The sequence below is a fragment of the Bombus impatiens genome, unplaced genomic scaffold, assembly GCF_000188095.3.
Source record: "Bombus impatiens unplaced genomic scaffold, BIMP_2.2 scf_0637, whole genome shotgun sequence".
Lineage (NCBI taxonomy): Eukaryota > Metazoa > Arthropoda > Insecta > Hymenoptera > Apidae > Bombus > Bombus impatiens.
The window spans coordinates 1,727,941-1,744,541 of NT_177056.1; the positions used below are offsets into that span (position 1 = coordinate 1,727,941).

The 16,601-nt window shown below is 38.3% G+C and overlaps 1 protein-coding gene across 5 annotated transcripts in view; it reads right to left on the minus strand.

The window, feature by feature from the left end:
* The window catches only part of LOC100749603 (ecdysone receptor), a 197,944-nt gene that overhangs the window by 14,189 nt on the left and 167,154 nt on the right, over window positions 1-16,601 (minus strand). Inside the window, exon 1 of one of the 5 annotated variants that reach the window (XM_003491751.4) lies at window positions 15,667-16,595. The exons of the other annotated variants lie outside the window; for them this stretch is intronic. Coding sequence (XP_003491799.1) covers window positions 15,667-15,982 — 316 coding nt within the window. The 5' untranslated portion in view covers window positions 15,983-16,595. Of the gene's footprint in view, window positions 1-15,666; window positions 16,596-16,601 lie in introns of those variants that run through there. 5 annotated transcript variants of the gene reach the window in all.

A 16,601-nucleotide genomic window follows, 5' to 3' on the forward strand; every position in this document is an offset into this window, starting at 1 on the left:
GAGCGGCCTTGACTCTGGCTGGATGCCTGGCTGTGTAACCGCGCAGGTACCTCTTTTACACGCGCGCACGTTCCTCTGCACGCGTCCTTCTCGATCCTGCTAGCTTGCCTAACAGACAACGAGTGTTCGCCTCTCTCTTCCTCTCACGCAGTCAGCTTCCTCTCTTTCCTCTCCTCTGCCCCTCTACCTCGTTCTCTTCTTCGTCAACTCCTCCTTCCTCTTTCCCTCTCGTCTCTCCTTTCGCCTGCTCGCGTCTCAACCGATCCGCGCTGTCGCTCTTGCCAACAGAGGAAAGCTAAAACGGGCCAGTGAGCACTGCTTGTTGCAGCTGAGCCTCGCTTCCTCCCAACCATCCACGAGGAAAGGAGAACGACGAGACCGTGCTGGGATTGAGTTCCTTCTCGTTCACTGACAGCCCAGAACACGCCGATTCATTGCGGTTTTTGGCCGTTTCCGATTCACACCGAGCTTCTACGAGGGGCTTTGGCCAGATTAGACGAACCAATTGCGCTGACGGCATTGTTGTTTGGCTTTATGAATTTTCAGGGCTTACGTGCCACGGAGACGAGTAAGGAGAACAGGCATTCCTTTATTTGGTAAAAGGGAGGATTTTCGAAGAGAATTTTTCGCTCGTTAGAGTTATCTTCTCTTTACTAAAATTTGTAGGGCGTATGCTAGGACAGTGTGTGGAGGCAGGTAAAAAGTAAAATTCCGAAACTGTTTTTTACGTGATTTGACAAAGTTTCATTTTCCACCAATCAATCTGAAAGTGCAGAATAATACAAAAACATAGAGAACAGCATACGCAGGCCTTGTAACTCTAGAAGCATTAAGTCTCAGACTGGCGATTAATCATCGCTAATTTTCATCGATTAGAATTGTAAACTTATTTACAAAAAAATGTTCGCAAGGCGAATAAGCTAATTAGGATAACTGTTTCGTAAATTAACTTCTTTTCCCAGTTGTGAGTTGGTGGTGAGCGTCTATGAACAGACTTTTACGTAATATTTCTCTTTCATTTTTAGCCGTTCTGCTTATTCTTGCGTTTGTTGTGTAGAACCGATACCAGGTTAGATTAGGTTAGGTTCCTTCATTCTGTGCAACACAGAAATATGAGAGATGTATAGGAAGATCGAGTACGAAGTGACTACGACGCTAGGACAAGATGGACGACTAGCGGCACATCGCTCTAACGCCGCTGACTATCATTCAGGTCTCTGCGAAATCCGGCCGTAGCACGCGAACACAAAACGCGTCTCTCTCTCCTCGGCTTCTCTTTCATTCCCGTCACATTTCACGGGTACTGCGTTTCTTTTCCACGTTAAAATTCATCGCGCGCACCAGGGGGACGCGACTTCAGCGTCCTAGCGACTTTTATGGCTAATAATATCAGACGAATTATGAAATTTGCGTGTTATACTACTCTTATTAGATTACGTTTTCTCAGAATACTCCACATTCGAATTAGTTCTTTTTTGTCAGCGTTCATATTTCTGTCGAGATGAAAGAATATTCCTTTATTCCGATTTTTACATGTTACCTTTATTTTCGCGTTTGTTGTGCATGTAGAATTAATATTAGGTTAAATTAGGCTTAGATTATGTTACTGAGAATACGATAAATTCAAATTTGTACGTGTCTTTCATTTTCATTTCATTTGAGCATTCGTTTTTATATAATTTTTCTCTTTCCTAGATGTCTTTTATTTTCACGTCTGTTATGAATGTGGAATTAGTATTAGGTTAGTTTAGGTTAGATTAGGTTAGATTTGTTTAAATCAAAATATGGCGTAGACTATAGATAAGTTTCACTTTCCATCTTGTTAAAATTTTAAACGTGCCAAATAAATCAATAAATGTATAAGTTATTTAAAAAAATATCGTCTCGAAAGGGCTAGAAATGGTGGTTTGAGCCACTCCTAACCTGACACGTTGCAAAATCATCAGAAGCAGGAGTGCATGCGGCCTTGCCCTACCCTCGAGTCCCTTTAAATGGCGGCACCCATCTCTGTTTCCATTCTGCATGACATATACACGCGCATGTAACTAATAGATGTCATATCCGGTCACGGTATACGATCTGATAAGATCTGGGAACAAAGGGAAAAGACAAGACCAACACGCGACGACCATCCTCGTAATCCCAAGATAAACATGGGTGCAGTTGCATGGAAAAAATATTCCATTGCTCTCTCTATTGCGATCATAATCGTATCTTTCTCTGTTAGTTATATATAGGGCCACTCGGAAAAAGCCATTTAGCAACTTAAACATTGTAAAATAAAGAATAACGAGGATATCTATGTATTTACGTGAAATTTCATAATTCTTCATAGAAATTTGATAGATCATGCATTTTTAGGAATTCGAATAATTTTTGGAAAATCATGAAATGGTAAAAGTAAGCATTATTTTTTTAAATTCATCTCGATTTGCCATTTTTGTATTCGTTAAGTGGATTTATAGACGTCGAGCGTTTGTTTCCGAAGGATTAAACGTTAATCGCGTGGCCAGTTGACAAAATTGCAAAATTAACAAACGATGAAGTCGACTAGCTTCGCTTCAGTGCTGTGTAATTGACGATTTTCCTCAAATTTACCAAAAATGCCGTCAATCTTAGTTTGGTCTAAAGTTGAAGATAAATTTAGGAGGTTCAGTTTAGGATGTATTGTGCATAGTCTATTGTCTTGCCTGTGTAGGTTGGAAAAAGTCGAGATGGAAGACCAGAGAGACAACAGGGGAGGGCAGAAAGCGCGCACAGGAAATCCATGAATCACCGACGACGAATTTATTTTCGTTGGAATGATCCTACGCAACCGTGGACGACTTCGAAGACCTCGAAAACTCATTTCGTATTCCCGGTGGGCCGCTCAGTATGTTGAAACTTCAGCCACAGGACTTTAATCCACTTCGTCTTCCCAGATTCCGTCGAAAATACTCGTTCCGCCAACTCTGGTTTCCGCTTTCGAAATTTCGTTTATTTTTCACGCTAATTTCTCCATACCGCTCGAATTCAATGATATCCTGAGATCATCCTCTCAACAGTCGCTTAATTAGGTTTTCAACCAAAAACAACGCCTCTTTTTCTTCGTGAAAATATATACGAAATTAAATTTTGTAGATTTGATAAAAAGTCGTTCTATGGCGTTTCTATGCGACGTAATTCTTTGCACAAAATTGAATCAAAAGCGTGGAATGAGTTTTCTTTGTACGAGACGTCGCGCCGTTATGGGTGAAGTCGACTTTAAAGTTTCTGGGCTACGTCGCTGAGCGCCAAGCGCCACGATTTTCAAAATCGATTTTCTCGAAAAGGAAACGCGCTAGCAAAGTATTATCCTATGTTCCCGTTCCAATTTTTCACCATCAATTTCTTTCATTCCAATCCATTGCCACCACGAAAGTAACGCGTAGTTTAATGTAAAAATGAATCGGACCAACTCGAAGCTACTGTAAGAAATCATAACAACTAATCGTTCGTCCCTCGATAAAAATGTCCATTCGACTCTCACCAGGAGAATCAGTAGAGTCAGAAAGCGACCGATATCGATAAAAACGATCGTTTTCCCAGCAGCGCTCGTCGACTACCATGGAAGTTAATGGAACGTGATGATTTCCAACGTTTCCATTGCAACCACCGGTCCAGCTGAGCGTGACATTGGCCGCTAGCACCGGATAGGATTTATCCTTGAACCGGAGTAGCCACTGTGACTACTGGTCTCCACTGGCTCAGGCAAGAAACTCGAGGAAGGCTGAATGACATAATATCGTTTCAAGAAATATCATCCAGATTATCTTTAGAGAAGCTACCGAACGATGAAAATTCATAAATTTTGTAAAAATTTCCCTAATAGCGAGTCAGAAACTTCAAACCTCCGTTTCCAAAAATGCCGATATCAGATTCTATCTCTTCTGTGAATTGAGAATTTATAGAAATAAAAATTAATGAAATTTTCCATACCGAGGGTTATGTCGGTATCGAGAAGTCCCTAAAAAGTTGCAGTAACAAAGATCACTAAGTAATTATCACTAAAGAGCTTTTAAGAAAGAAGAACTGTCACATTAAAATCTAACCTACAATCTCTTCTGGATACGTCGCACGATCATCGTGAATAAAACGACTTGGACATGACTGAAAATGTAAATTAAATGTAAAAATTCTCAACAAACCGGTAACACTATGCCCAGATGGTCCTATGTTACGAACCATCAGTGTCAGTTTGAAAAATTTACGGTTGGAAGGTTTTCATGTCAGTCACGCGTCTTCATTTTTGTTATCACGTTCGCCAAGGACAAAATGGCGGATAATGGAGTTACGCTAGTTCTTTTGCAATACGCTATCGAAGAATCATTGAATCAAGACTGTTAGCCAGGCTTTACGATCCATTCTGATTTACAGGTTGGATCGTGGGCACTCTGTTACGCGAAAGTCGCCACGCGGACGTACCGGATACGGTACTTTTACCGGAGGGAATACCATCTTCGTGCCAGCGCAGAGAAAACGCGCATACCGTCCACCACGTCAGGGTTTCCCAACCTCAAATCTCCTAGGACATTTATTCTCTCTTTTTTCAAACTCGTTTCAGATCCAATCAGAAACTTTTCTAGTCTTGTTGAAGTGCAGTTGTATATGCTGATCATGCAATGCATTCAGAAGAGACTTTAGGTTAGGTTTGGTACTGCGTTACTTAACCTAACAATTTTTGAAGTTTCGAAAACTCATTAAAACTCATTATACTACAATAAAAATATCTCTTGCGTTATGTATAATATGGAACACTAAATAAAACCAAATTATGAAACTCTAAGATTAACTATACTAATGCAAACTGTTCAATTACGACTCAAGGATACCGATTCCGGGCTAAATTGGAAACAAATAATTTTCAAGCTAAAAAGTCCCTTGATTTTGTCGATATATCGTATGGATATACGGATAGAATAGTTAGAACACAAGACTAGGGATCCCTAGAAATTTCTAGTTACAAACTTATATAACATTATTCATCATCCGTTCACTGCGGATCTGATTTTCATTTTCTACCATGTTCTTTTCATTACTAAACTTTCACAGTTTGCGCTTCTGGCCGTAATCTGGATTAAATATGTGTCTGGATCCGTTCGATTTGTCACCACTCGTACTAGTGACAAAATGTGACCACCAAATGTCATCATGTCCCAAATCAAACAGAATAGTAACACGACATCGATTCTCGAGTTGAATAAACTACATGACACGTAAGTACTACGTCGTTAGCCGTGAAAGTAATAAATGTGACAAGGAACGTGCGATTAATCACTCTCGCGTCTTGCACTTGCGAAATGTCTATTAGTAACTGGATCTGGTAAGTTGGTTTGGTGCCAATGTGACTCATTTCCAGGTGAAACTGAAATTTTTTCGCCGGCTCGTTCTCACCAATCGGAGGATCATTACGACGAAACAAAAACCAACGTAACGTTTGATCTCTAATCACCTATCGATATTTTTGAACCAATGACTAACATCGAGCGTTTTTAATCGCAGTGGAAATAGACATTAATGTCTACACAAGAGCACAGGAAGCAATCACTCAACAAGTTAAAAAAGAAGATCATTTATATCTTAGTAGAATAATTAACAAATAAAATCTATATTGGTTTAGACAAAATTTTAAGACATCGGTCTGTAAAAGATGACAAAATTTGCATCAATTATTCTGTGTATATGTTATAGATAAACAAGCATATAAATACATTTTTCAACATTCGAATAATAATAACTAGAAAATTAGGGATTTTAATTTTGGTTCAGTGTAAACTTTGAGGCACCAATTTGCAAAAGGAAGTCGAACGATATAATTATCTCAAATATGGCAGCAGCCAAAAAATTATAACGGTTGACTATTGTATTATTAATAAGTAGAAAATAAATTAAATTGGTATAAATATGTGATGGTTCGAATTGGACATACAGAATAATTTCAATTGCAAAAAGATACATATAAAACACATGTCTGCTGTTTGAAACAATGTCTGCCGAAGGAAACAATATACAGATCCAATTGACGCAGAATGGTATTCGAGAGATGCAGCGAGAACGTTCTGAATATAGACCGGTATATTTTAACCCTAGCTACTCTAATTACTATCTGCTTGATGGCCAGCCAATTCCAACTTATTTTCACCGTCATTTTGTTGCAAGTATCTTTAACGTCATTTTTCTCCTCCTAACCTCAACTCGTCTACTGTTCCACTTGATGTATCGGATTAATCAAATCCCCTTTCCAACTATCAATCTAACCTTTAACGACTATAATCCTCCTTTATAGTCACCTAGGAGCCGTTGATTTTAAACCACTACATACATCTCTTCTTTGTTGCTTCAGGGAGGGGGAGGCTACATCGTTGTCACGAGTATCAATTATTTTATTTTATAGTGAAAATAACGAGATTGTTCGAAAATAACGAAAATAACGACTGTTGTTGATAGATTTGAAAATTAATAGTACACCACAGAAATAGCATCCTTAAGAAACTTCCTGTCATGGTATCCTTTGTTTAAAATTTGTCCATTCGCGAGAACGAAAACGATGAATGACAATAAATGATTGGTTTGTGTAACATGATAATTTAAGTCACCTAATAGTCGCCTAAAAGTAGCCAACATTCAGCCTAAAACGTACCCTTATTAATATTCAATTTCGTCAATTCAAGACAATTAGTGACTCGTTTAAGAAACGGTATAATTCCCCAGACGATACTTTCGGAGATATTCAAAGTTCCGTCCAACACAATGGAGGCCACTACGCAAACTGTTCCTCGGAACAGATGAATAAACATACAAGTGTCATTTGTAAGCGCAGAATTGTTGCCTGATATTTTTTATAATATGTACAAAGGTCTGCAGAGACTTGTAGAGCGCTGGTTCAAAGTTGAGAACCAGTGCTCCACGAGTTTCTGATATCGTTTCCCGTGTACGTGGCTCGTTACCATTCCACGCACAACTCACCAACACAAAGAAAAGCGCGCTCTCATACGATACACCACTTGATGACCACTGACGACCCACTTCTCCTGTCTGGTCGGTCGTTTTGTTGCTCGACGCTTAATCCTAAGTAGTTTTCCCGCATCGAGGAAAAGTTGCCACGGATTCAACCGCCCGACTATCGAGAGAACGTTTCCGTCGTGTGAGCTGCTGCAGCTTTAAAGCGAGTGCAGCGAGCGGAAATGCTGGATCCGACTTCAGACGATGAAGATTTTAGCGTCTCTGGTTGGTTTAACGAAGATTGGAAGCATTTTAAGCTTCGTTTTAGCCAGATTCCTCTTACATTAGCGAGGCGTCTTTAGTGAGTTGGCTGAAGATTTTGAGCACATGAAAGGTAGCTTTTGGCTCGATTCTGCTTGCGATTACTTTATGTTTTAAAGATCAGGTTAAGATTAAGACTCTGACGATCAAGATTTCAGTGTCTCTGGTTGGCTAAATGAAGATTTTAAGCACTTTAAAGTAGTTTTTTTCCTCTTACAGATGTGTCAATTGCTTCTAACGTAAAACAAATTGATTACCATAGTCTTAGCTAGACCGTATAATTGAACGATAACAAGCATCGATATTCCTAACGAGAAAATCATTTTAAAAGTCGAAGAAGTATGACAAGTTGATCTAAAGACGCTTAACAGATTTCCTAAATTCCCAAAACTCAAAACCTCAAACTCTGCTAACCTAAAAAATTCGCCAGACAAGATCTCTTCATCAAACTCCCGACTAGACAATAAACACAAACCGACTTAATTCCTTGCGAGCGAATCGTCACAAACGCGTTCAATTTCATAACTTTAAGAATAGAAATATAGAAATGGAAGCTTTATAGAAATTTGTTTCGTTCAGTGAATACTAAGAATACTTCAAACCCACTGTTATATATTCTGTCTAACGGACAAAGTTAAACCCTAATTTGGGTAACGAAAAGTTATAGAAATTCAAATCACAAGTTAACCTATTGCTCCATGCTCGACCTGAACGATCAATCGAGCGAGATCTACACGTGGACACCTAACCGTAAAGCTTGGTAGATCTCGATTTAGAACAAACTGGCTCACCTTATAAGGAACAACCTGATACATCAGATTATCGTCCGCTAGACGTTGCTTCCACACGATTGAGTCTCCTCTTTCTCGAGTGAGAGTGACCTACTGACCTCTTCCTGCCTCTTTCTCTTTCCCTCTTACTGCCGCCTTCCACCAATTTGGCCCTTTCCCCAACCCTAACCTCTTCATACACCATGAAACAGGGAATGGAAGGTACACGTGGAAAAAAACGGGCCTAGTGATTCGATGGAGAAATACTTCTCACTTGAAACGATCTTCGGGAGGGTTAAAGATTATGCTGATCCCTGCCAAATAGATTTCATATTCACTTGCTTTGATATTGGTAACGATGAATATAGGGACTTTGTACATTATTATTTGCAATTATCATTTGAAGATCATAGTTCGTCGATTCTTTTAAGTTCCAAGACAATATTTCTAGACGAATAAATCAGTATCCCTGTATGTATAAATGGTGAAGTGGAAAATATCGAACGCAAGGTAGACGAGTTAACTGACCTGAGTTCAATAAATTAATAAAATTAAGTAAATGTATACGTGTTGTCCCCTCCATTCTTACGAATGAAATCGTTCAGTTTGGGACTCACTTTCGAACGATTTGCACCAACGGGCAGAAACGACACGAAGGATGCAAATTAAATCTAAATATTTCCTTTACGACGTCTAGTAATTACACGGTGGAAAAAGAGAAACGACGTCGCATTACGAGTCTGTGTAATTACGTATCCTCGTGGGGTGCAATTTGCGTGTAATTAACATCATTGAAATGCTCCATTGATACTACTATACCGGTTATTATGCGATTTCATCTGAAAAAAATGATCGAGGAACGATGTTTCTCTAAAAACGAGGAAAGGAAATAACCTATTGTTGCATAAATCACGTGAAAAAAAGGAAAATATATTATCCTACATGGAGAACTAATTTTTATTTAAAAGGAAATTTACATGCAAAAAGAAAATATTAATAATTAACACGTAACAAAATTTAACTTACAATTAAGTCGAAATTTATGCGAAAAAGGAAATTGTTGGAAATTTAATTTTCATTTTATATCGAAGTATATGAATGCAGGGCAATAAGTAACCCTCTAGTGATAAAGTTGGTTCATAGTCGACATATAATGGTTTTAAGTTAGTTGATTTAATTCGTAGCCTGGGTTTCATGTGATAAGGATCATAAACGGTATTTATCATCGTGACCTGTGACTCCGTAGTAGCAGTGGAGAGTTAATGAAAAGAACATGAAATGTGCGATGATTTCAACTCGAAATTCAATATAAAACACACGACATTTATAATTAAAAATATTTCTTTATATATATCTAATCCTCGAATTGAAACGTCGCAAAACTTAATTGAAAAGATCTCATTTATTAATTTATTTACAGGAAATAATAATTCAATCGAATTCGAAAGACACAGGAGTTAAGTTTAAATATGTATTTTTTATTTAAATTTGAGTATGATTAATTTTAAATTACTTGCTCTAATAATTTTTATTATACTAGCGATAAATTTTTTTATTGTAAAGTTATCGAACCATACACGTTGACATCTTATAAAAAGTCTAAGGTTAGTCGAACAAGGTTTACCAAGAAATGTTCCAACGATATTTCTGAGATATTGTCACGGTTCATTCCTCTCGAGCGTCGCAGACGTGCGAACTAGACGAGCAAACCTTCAGAAATTAATGAGACCCCGACAGAAATCCGCGTGCAAACGTGCAAAAATTTCGCGACCGCATCGTCCTTTCACATTCCGTGTCGCACTTGCGATTCTCGGGAACATTCGTAATTACTTGCAAAGAATTACGTGTAATGCTTGCAAATTACGAAACAGATTCCTCATCTTCTTTACCCTTTTCACGCCCCTTTTTGAATTTAAATTTTGGATTAAAATTTGAATTTGAATTTAAATTGAATTAAAATTTTTTGAATTTAAATTGAATTAAAATTGAAATTAAATTAAATATAAAAAAATAACTAGAGATCTACGAGAAAAAGGGAAATTTCGTCCGGTACATTTAAACGACTAATATTTTTCTGAAAAGCGCTTGCCTAAACCGTTATAATAGTTAATCTTCTAATTAAAAGAGAAAACCAAATTTCCAAATATTTCAACTCCCAAAATACCCAAACTTCGAAAACTTGAAAATCCGCCTAACCATCCATAACCTAACTCCCTTGGCTTTTAAAAAATGAAATCAAAATTTCCAATAAAATGCCCGATTCCTCGACGAAGTTAAAATAAATAACTAGCGAAACTCTGCAATTTCCAAATATTCCGGCTGCCAAATTTCCCAGGGGTGGAAAAATGTCAAAATTCACTTTTCCATCTACATAACCTAACTGCCTTAACCTGCAAAAAATGAAACCAAAATTCACAATAAAATTTCCAATTTCCAACGATCGCGTAGAACAACCCATGGCTTAAAAGATGACAAAATTGAATTGAAATTAAATTAAATATAAAAAAATAACTAGAGATCTACGAGAAAAAGGGAAATTTCGTCCGGTACATTTAAACGACTAATATTTTTCTGAAAAGCGCTTGCCTAAACCGTTATAATAGTTAATCTTCTAATTAAAAGAGAAAACCAAATTTCCAAATATTTCAACTCCCAAAATACCCAAACTTCGAAAACTTGAAAATCCGCCTAACCATCCATAACCTAACTCCCTTGGCTTTTAAAAAATGAAATCAAAATTTCCAATAAAATGCCCGATTCCTCGACGAAGTTAAAATAAATAACTAGCGAAACTCTGCAATTTCCAAATATTCCGGCTGCCAAATTTCCCAGGGGTGGAAAAATGTCAAAATTCACTTTTCCATCTACATAACCTAACTGCCTTAACCTGCAAAAAATGAAACCAAAATTCACAATAAAATTTCCAATTTCCAACGATCGCGTAGAACAACCCATGGCTTAAAAGATGACAAATCAGACACGTAAAGAAATAAAAATTCCTGCGTCCTCCTCTATCGAGTTTCCTGTTGAGGCAATGGTGAGATTTTACGAGGCGATCAGGAACGAGTTTCGTGTAGTTCCTTTTCGGTCGTGTCTGGCCAGTTTCTACACGTATACGCGTCTAACGGTGCCCAATCGCCGAAACCGTATGGTGTGTCCGTCACAACGGAATATTTACGAATGCTCATCTATCTAGTACGTTCGTGGGCCTGTGTGCCGCGTGGCGATCGGTATTCATCCGTTCGACTGGAATTCGATGACCCAATTCGAGAGGAACGAACGACCACGTGCACTTCAGCCTCTAACCATTGGTATCTCGATTACAGCGTCGAGGAACGATCCACCACGTGCACTCGATTGCATTCACAGAACGTCTAGGATGGGAAGGAAGAGGAGTCCTCTAGGGTGGATCACCCGTCTCGATTATCGTCGATTAACTTAGGAGACAGGGCACGATCCTCGACACTTCTGCTGATCGATACGCTCAAGATCGTGGAATATAGGTTAACGATTGACCAGAGTGGCCTCCATCTTGGTATCCATTTTATGATTTTTGATGGAGATTTCATAGATCTACTGAAGCATTATGGTGTAGTAATATTTTTCAAATTGGATATTTGGAAATTAGAAAAGTTAGGTTATATACATACAAGAGTGTAAAAAGTGCATGAATTTTTCATTTTTAGGATATTTTGTAGAATTACTGAAGTATTTGTGAGCATGTTAATAACTTTTCATGTGAATTTTTTTTCTTACGCTATATAATAAAAATTATCTGGCTATTTACCAAAGATTAATTTGCTATGAATCAAATATCGAAATTAATTCTCTTAAACATTCATCTGTTAAAAGAAAATATTCCCTACCGTATTCCAAGTATATTACAAAATAAATAAACATCATCCTGCTATCGAAAACCTCTTTAAACGAGCTAACAAACTCGACTATATCGAATGTGTACCAACCACCTGAAAGTAAAAATTCCCTAGACCCTTCAGAAATAGAACACCGTATAAATCCAGTGTGCGTGTAGAGTGTTTGATAAAACTTTCCTGCGTGGTACGATATAAAATAAAAAAAAAAGAAAAAAGAAAAAATATCACGAGATAAGAAAATACGACCTGTCTGCGAAGCCGTGAATCATTGGCGGGGAGGGAAAAAACCGAAAGACCGTGACCCAGTTTCCGGGTCATCGGTATCGCGACTGCAAACGAAAACACAATGGTTCACCGCGTACATCGCACCGACATATACGTGACGCATCGTGTTATTTAAAGCCGCTGTATGTACATACCTGTGTTGGACAGACGTCACACGATGCAATAAACTCGTGGAGAGAGTGCAAGGATGAAAATAACGCGGCCGTGTGAGCGACGATGGGGAACGTAGAGAGGGAGGACAAAGTTTCCACCCCCGTTCTTTCAAGAAAGTGATCGAACTTTCGTCACAAAGATTTTTCATCGTTGAAGGATCATCGTTTATTTATAAACTTTTACTGCACGTGACAATTAAATTAGTACTCTTCAACATACTGTTGTTCGAGAATTATTTTGGTGCAAGTTATTTCGTTGCTATTTTCCACAAGATAGTGTTCTACGTCTATTTCTAATATTTCTTCAAAAATATTAGCCTAGTTTCTTTGAAAAAAATTCTTCATATTTTTAATGCCATTAAAAATATGAACGTGTAGTATAATTGCTTCTATGTAGCTCTAAGCTTCAATAGTAATAAATTCCAATATTCGTTATATTAATCAGTTTCCAATAGCATATAATAATTTTAATATTAATAAGTTCTTTTATAAATAAATTTCGACATAAAAATATACAAAGAATGGAAATTCAGATTTGAGATACATATTGTTATATGTGGCAACCCTGGTAAACCTGGTAACCCTGAAAGAGAAAATTCCCCACAGTTAACCCTAAAATTATCCACAATGAAGTTAATTTGGCCAGAACCTTTTAATAGCAGGATGTTTGATTAGTATAAAAACAGAGATATTACGAACTTTACGACTGAGATCACGCAATGAAGGTGAAGTTTCGAATAATACACAAGTCATCGTGCATATTATGCTTCCGAATGCAGTGATCTGCGGTAATTAAATAACGGGGTCACGAAGGTCGACAGTTAAACAACCCGGGAATAACTTGGTAATTGCACGTTTCGTGTGAATCTGATTTCACGTGTGCACCAAGCGAACAGGAGAACCTTCACCATGGCATGTTCCCTCGTTCAAGGATCTCTGTGGAATACTCCTCAATTATCGAGAGACAGTGTTATGTTTGTTAACACTGTTATTGTAGCAATGATTAATAGTATTAAATGGACTTTTGTGTGTATAAAAGTTGTTTAAAGGGCATATAATATAAGTATTATATTCTATACACTACATGTCCATGAAGTAATAAATAAAAGATGCCGAGTGTCGTTCAAAGAAATTTTTTGCAACTAAAAAAAATATAGAGTTCCGTTCGAGGAAATGTATTTTCAACTAAGAGATACAGGGTTCCATGCCAAGAAATTTCGTCCGAATAAAAAGTACAGAGTTCTGCCTGAAGAAATCTTTTTCCAAGTAAAAAGATACAATGTTGAATTTTCAAAAATTTTATTTAAGTAAAAAATATAGAGTTCTATTCAAAGAAAATTCATTCGTAATTTTAGAATTTTAACTAACATAATATTAAATATTTAGAATTTAAAAATAACAAACAATTAATTACAATGAACCTCATCAAAATCCATTAAACCACCCACCCGGGATGTTCTTAGAATTAAACCAAATGAAACTGCAAAACCAATACAAAAATTACGAAGGTACCAAATATTTCATTTATTTAATTATTAAAAAATCTTCTGATCTCGCTCAAATCTATTAAATTACGTTTTCGACAAATTCATCCAATTAAATCAAACGAAACTACGAAAGCAATCGAAAAATCATCTGGAAACTAAAAAAAAAAATGCATCGTTGGGAAAAGAGCGGATACAGAGAGTCCCAGGAGATTGCCATCGAGGCCACCGGTTGCAACAAGTCCGAGAGCGTTGATAACGTGGCAAAACAGGAAAAAACGATAAAACGACCGAGTCGGGAGATTAAAAACTCAGCGGCAATAGCGAAAAATAAAAATCTATCAACGAGAGGAACGAAAGAAAAGAGAGACGCGTGAAAAATGGTGAAATTGCGCAATTGGCTCCAGGTATGGTGCAAGATGGCGCAATCGATGACGAACGCCATTACCGAGTCCTATGAGGTCGTCGATACTCGTTTTTGGTCCGTCACAATCGGCCTCGACCTGATTTCGTAGAGAAAAAAATTAGGTGAAACTAGGTATGCTTAGTATTTCGAAAAAAAAGGTACAGTCGCTTTCTAACGAAATCGACTGACGTGTGTAGGTCGATCACCTCTAAGGCCGTTTAATGGCTCACGAAACCTTCAACCCACTCGACTTTCGATCTTTCGAAACTCTTTTGTCTTGGCTCCATTTTACGTCTTTCGGACAACCTTTCGTGTCTTCTTTAATATTCCACATTGTATTTACGTAAAATTGTACCTTAACCTATTAATTGGAACATCTTCCAACCCATTAAAGACCAACATCTCGTTTACAATATTTTTCGATCAATTTACATTATCGAATTCCGTTTTTTAAACATTCTGGCTATGAAAAGAATTCCAAGGATTCGATTGATATTTCTTGCATCACTACGAAATTTGAAAAAATCGAGGTATTTATAACATTATAATACATCATTTGGTCCTTAATGGTTAATCAGAAAAAGTCAAGGCTTTTGACGAAGATTTTCCAACTTCTCTCTTCTCTTTCTTTTCTGGTCGACTTTGTACAGAGGAATAATTTCAACTAATTAGCAATTTGTCAGCTACAAGTCGAGTAAATTAATTTTTCTGTGGATCCGGCAAACAAAGCAACTCCTCATACCTGCTTCTTTCTTTTTTTTTTTAGTCAATTAAAAGTTCGTTATATAGAAAAACCGTTTCCATGTATATTCGTCAGATTTCCCGGACTCTCTGTAGAAAACACGCTCTCTTGCTTTTTAAATTTTTCTTTTGATAGCGTGCAACTGAAATATGACCATACATATCTATAACTTTTGCAAACTCACGAAACTAAAATAATATTTACAAGTGTAAAATCATTAGAAATCACTAGAGAGGCCTAGAAACTTGTATAGAACTATAACGTATCCCTATTTTAGAGTAAAAATATACGTTATTGCAGAGAACTCCTTAAAATATGTATAGAGCAATCATAAATAAACTATCGTATCTAAGAAACGAATCATCTAGCGAATCATATATCTATTTTACTCCAAAAATAACGATTATTAAAATAAAATAAGATTATTATCAAACATAGAGTTACATTATAAATAAAAGAAATTATATCTAACAAACGAACTATCTGACAGACTTTCTCAAGTAATAGGTTAAAATTCAAAACAAAAACCACGTACACACATGTTACTCTCCCTCTTAAAAAAAGAAACTTTCGTAGCGCCACCTGGAACAGTCCTGGCACGCGGTAAACGGTACAAGTAGCACTCGTGCGCTTACGCAACGCGACAGATACGAAAAGTGTCGAGCACAAACCTTCGACGGGGGTGGTGAACGGCGACGCAGGATCGGTGACCGTTGGCAGCACTGTAGTAGTCGTTGTGGCGGTGATGGTGGTCCGATAATGATCTCCGTTCGTCTGGAGCCCCCGATGAAGGTCGAGATCCCACAACTGAAGCTCTTCGTTCTTGACAGCTGCACTTTCAGGCGTGGATGGTTGAAAATTCGGCGGTGGCGAGAGTACGCCGCTGCTTGACACTTCCGGGCTCGACTCCTGCAGACTTCCGGTGTGCCTGTTGCCCCATCGTCGCTTGACACCGGCGACAGGCACACGGGGCACCGCCTGCAGCATATCGCCAGCCTGCTCCGCCTTCTGGACCACCGTTTGCTGTTCCTTCGGCTCCACCGTCTCAATTTTCCCCGTCACTTCCGCTGGAGAAAAAATCTCGGCCACCGCGATGCACCTTCTCACGCGCACCTACGCGCTTGTACACACGTGTCCACCAGTCTCTTCCTATTCGTCGATCCGATTTTTCTTTCGAACGAAGGCGCGCGGGTACACTTTTGTTTACACGAGGTACGAGGCTACTACGCTAGTCGTTGACCTCGATAATTCGTTCAGCGACCGAAATTGCGGCAAGGAATACGAGGTCAGGGCAGCGCGAGCGAATCGATTCACTGTCAAGAGTCCATGGTCCCCGAGCTCTCACGCATCGTCTGTCTCGCTTGGCCGCGCTGCTTTTCCTCGTGCCCCTCTTCCTCTTCGCAACAGAGCGCTCTGCACGTATACACATACACGTAGTATGCACGACGTACGGTGTGTGTCTGTGAAGAACGTAGACGGGGGAGCTCGTGACGGGAGACGTACGATCGTCTTCGTTTCGCCTCGGTTGCTCTCGTTTCTCTTTCTCTCTCCCCTGCTCTCGACTCCTCTAATGGCGGCCAAGCAGCCACGGAGTGTCGGTCATCGA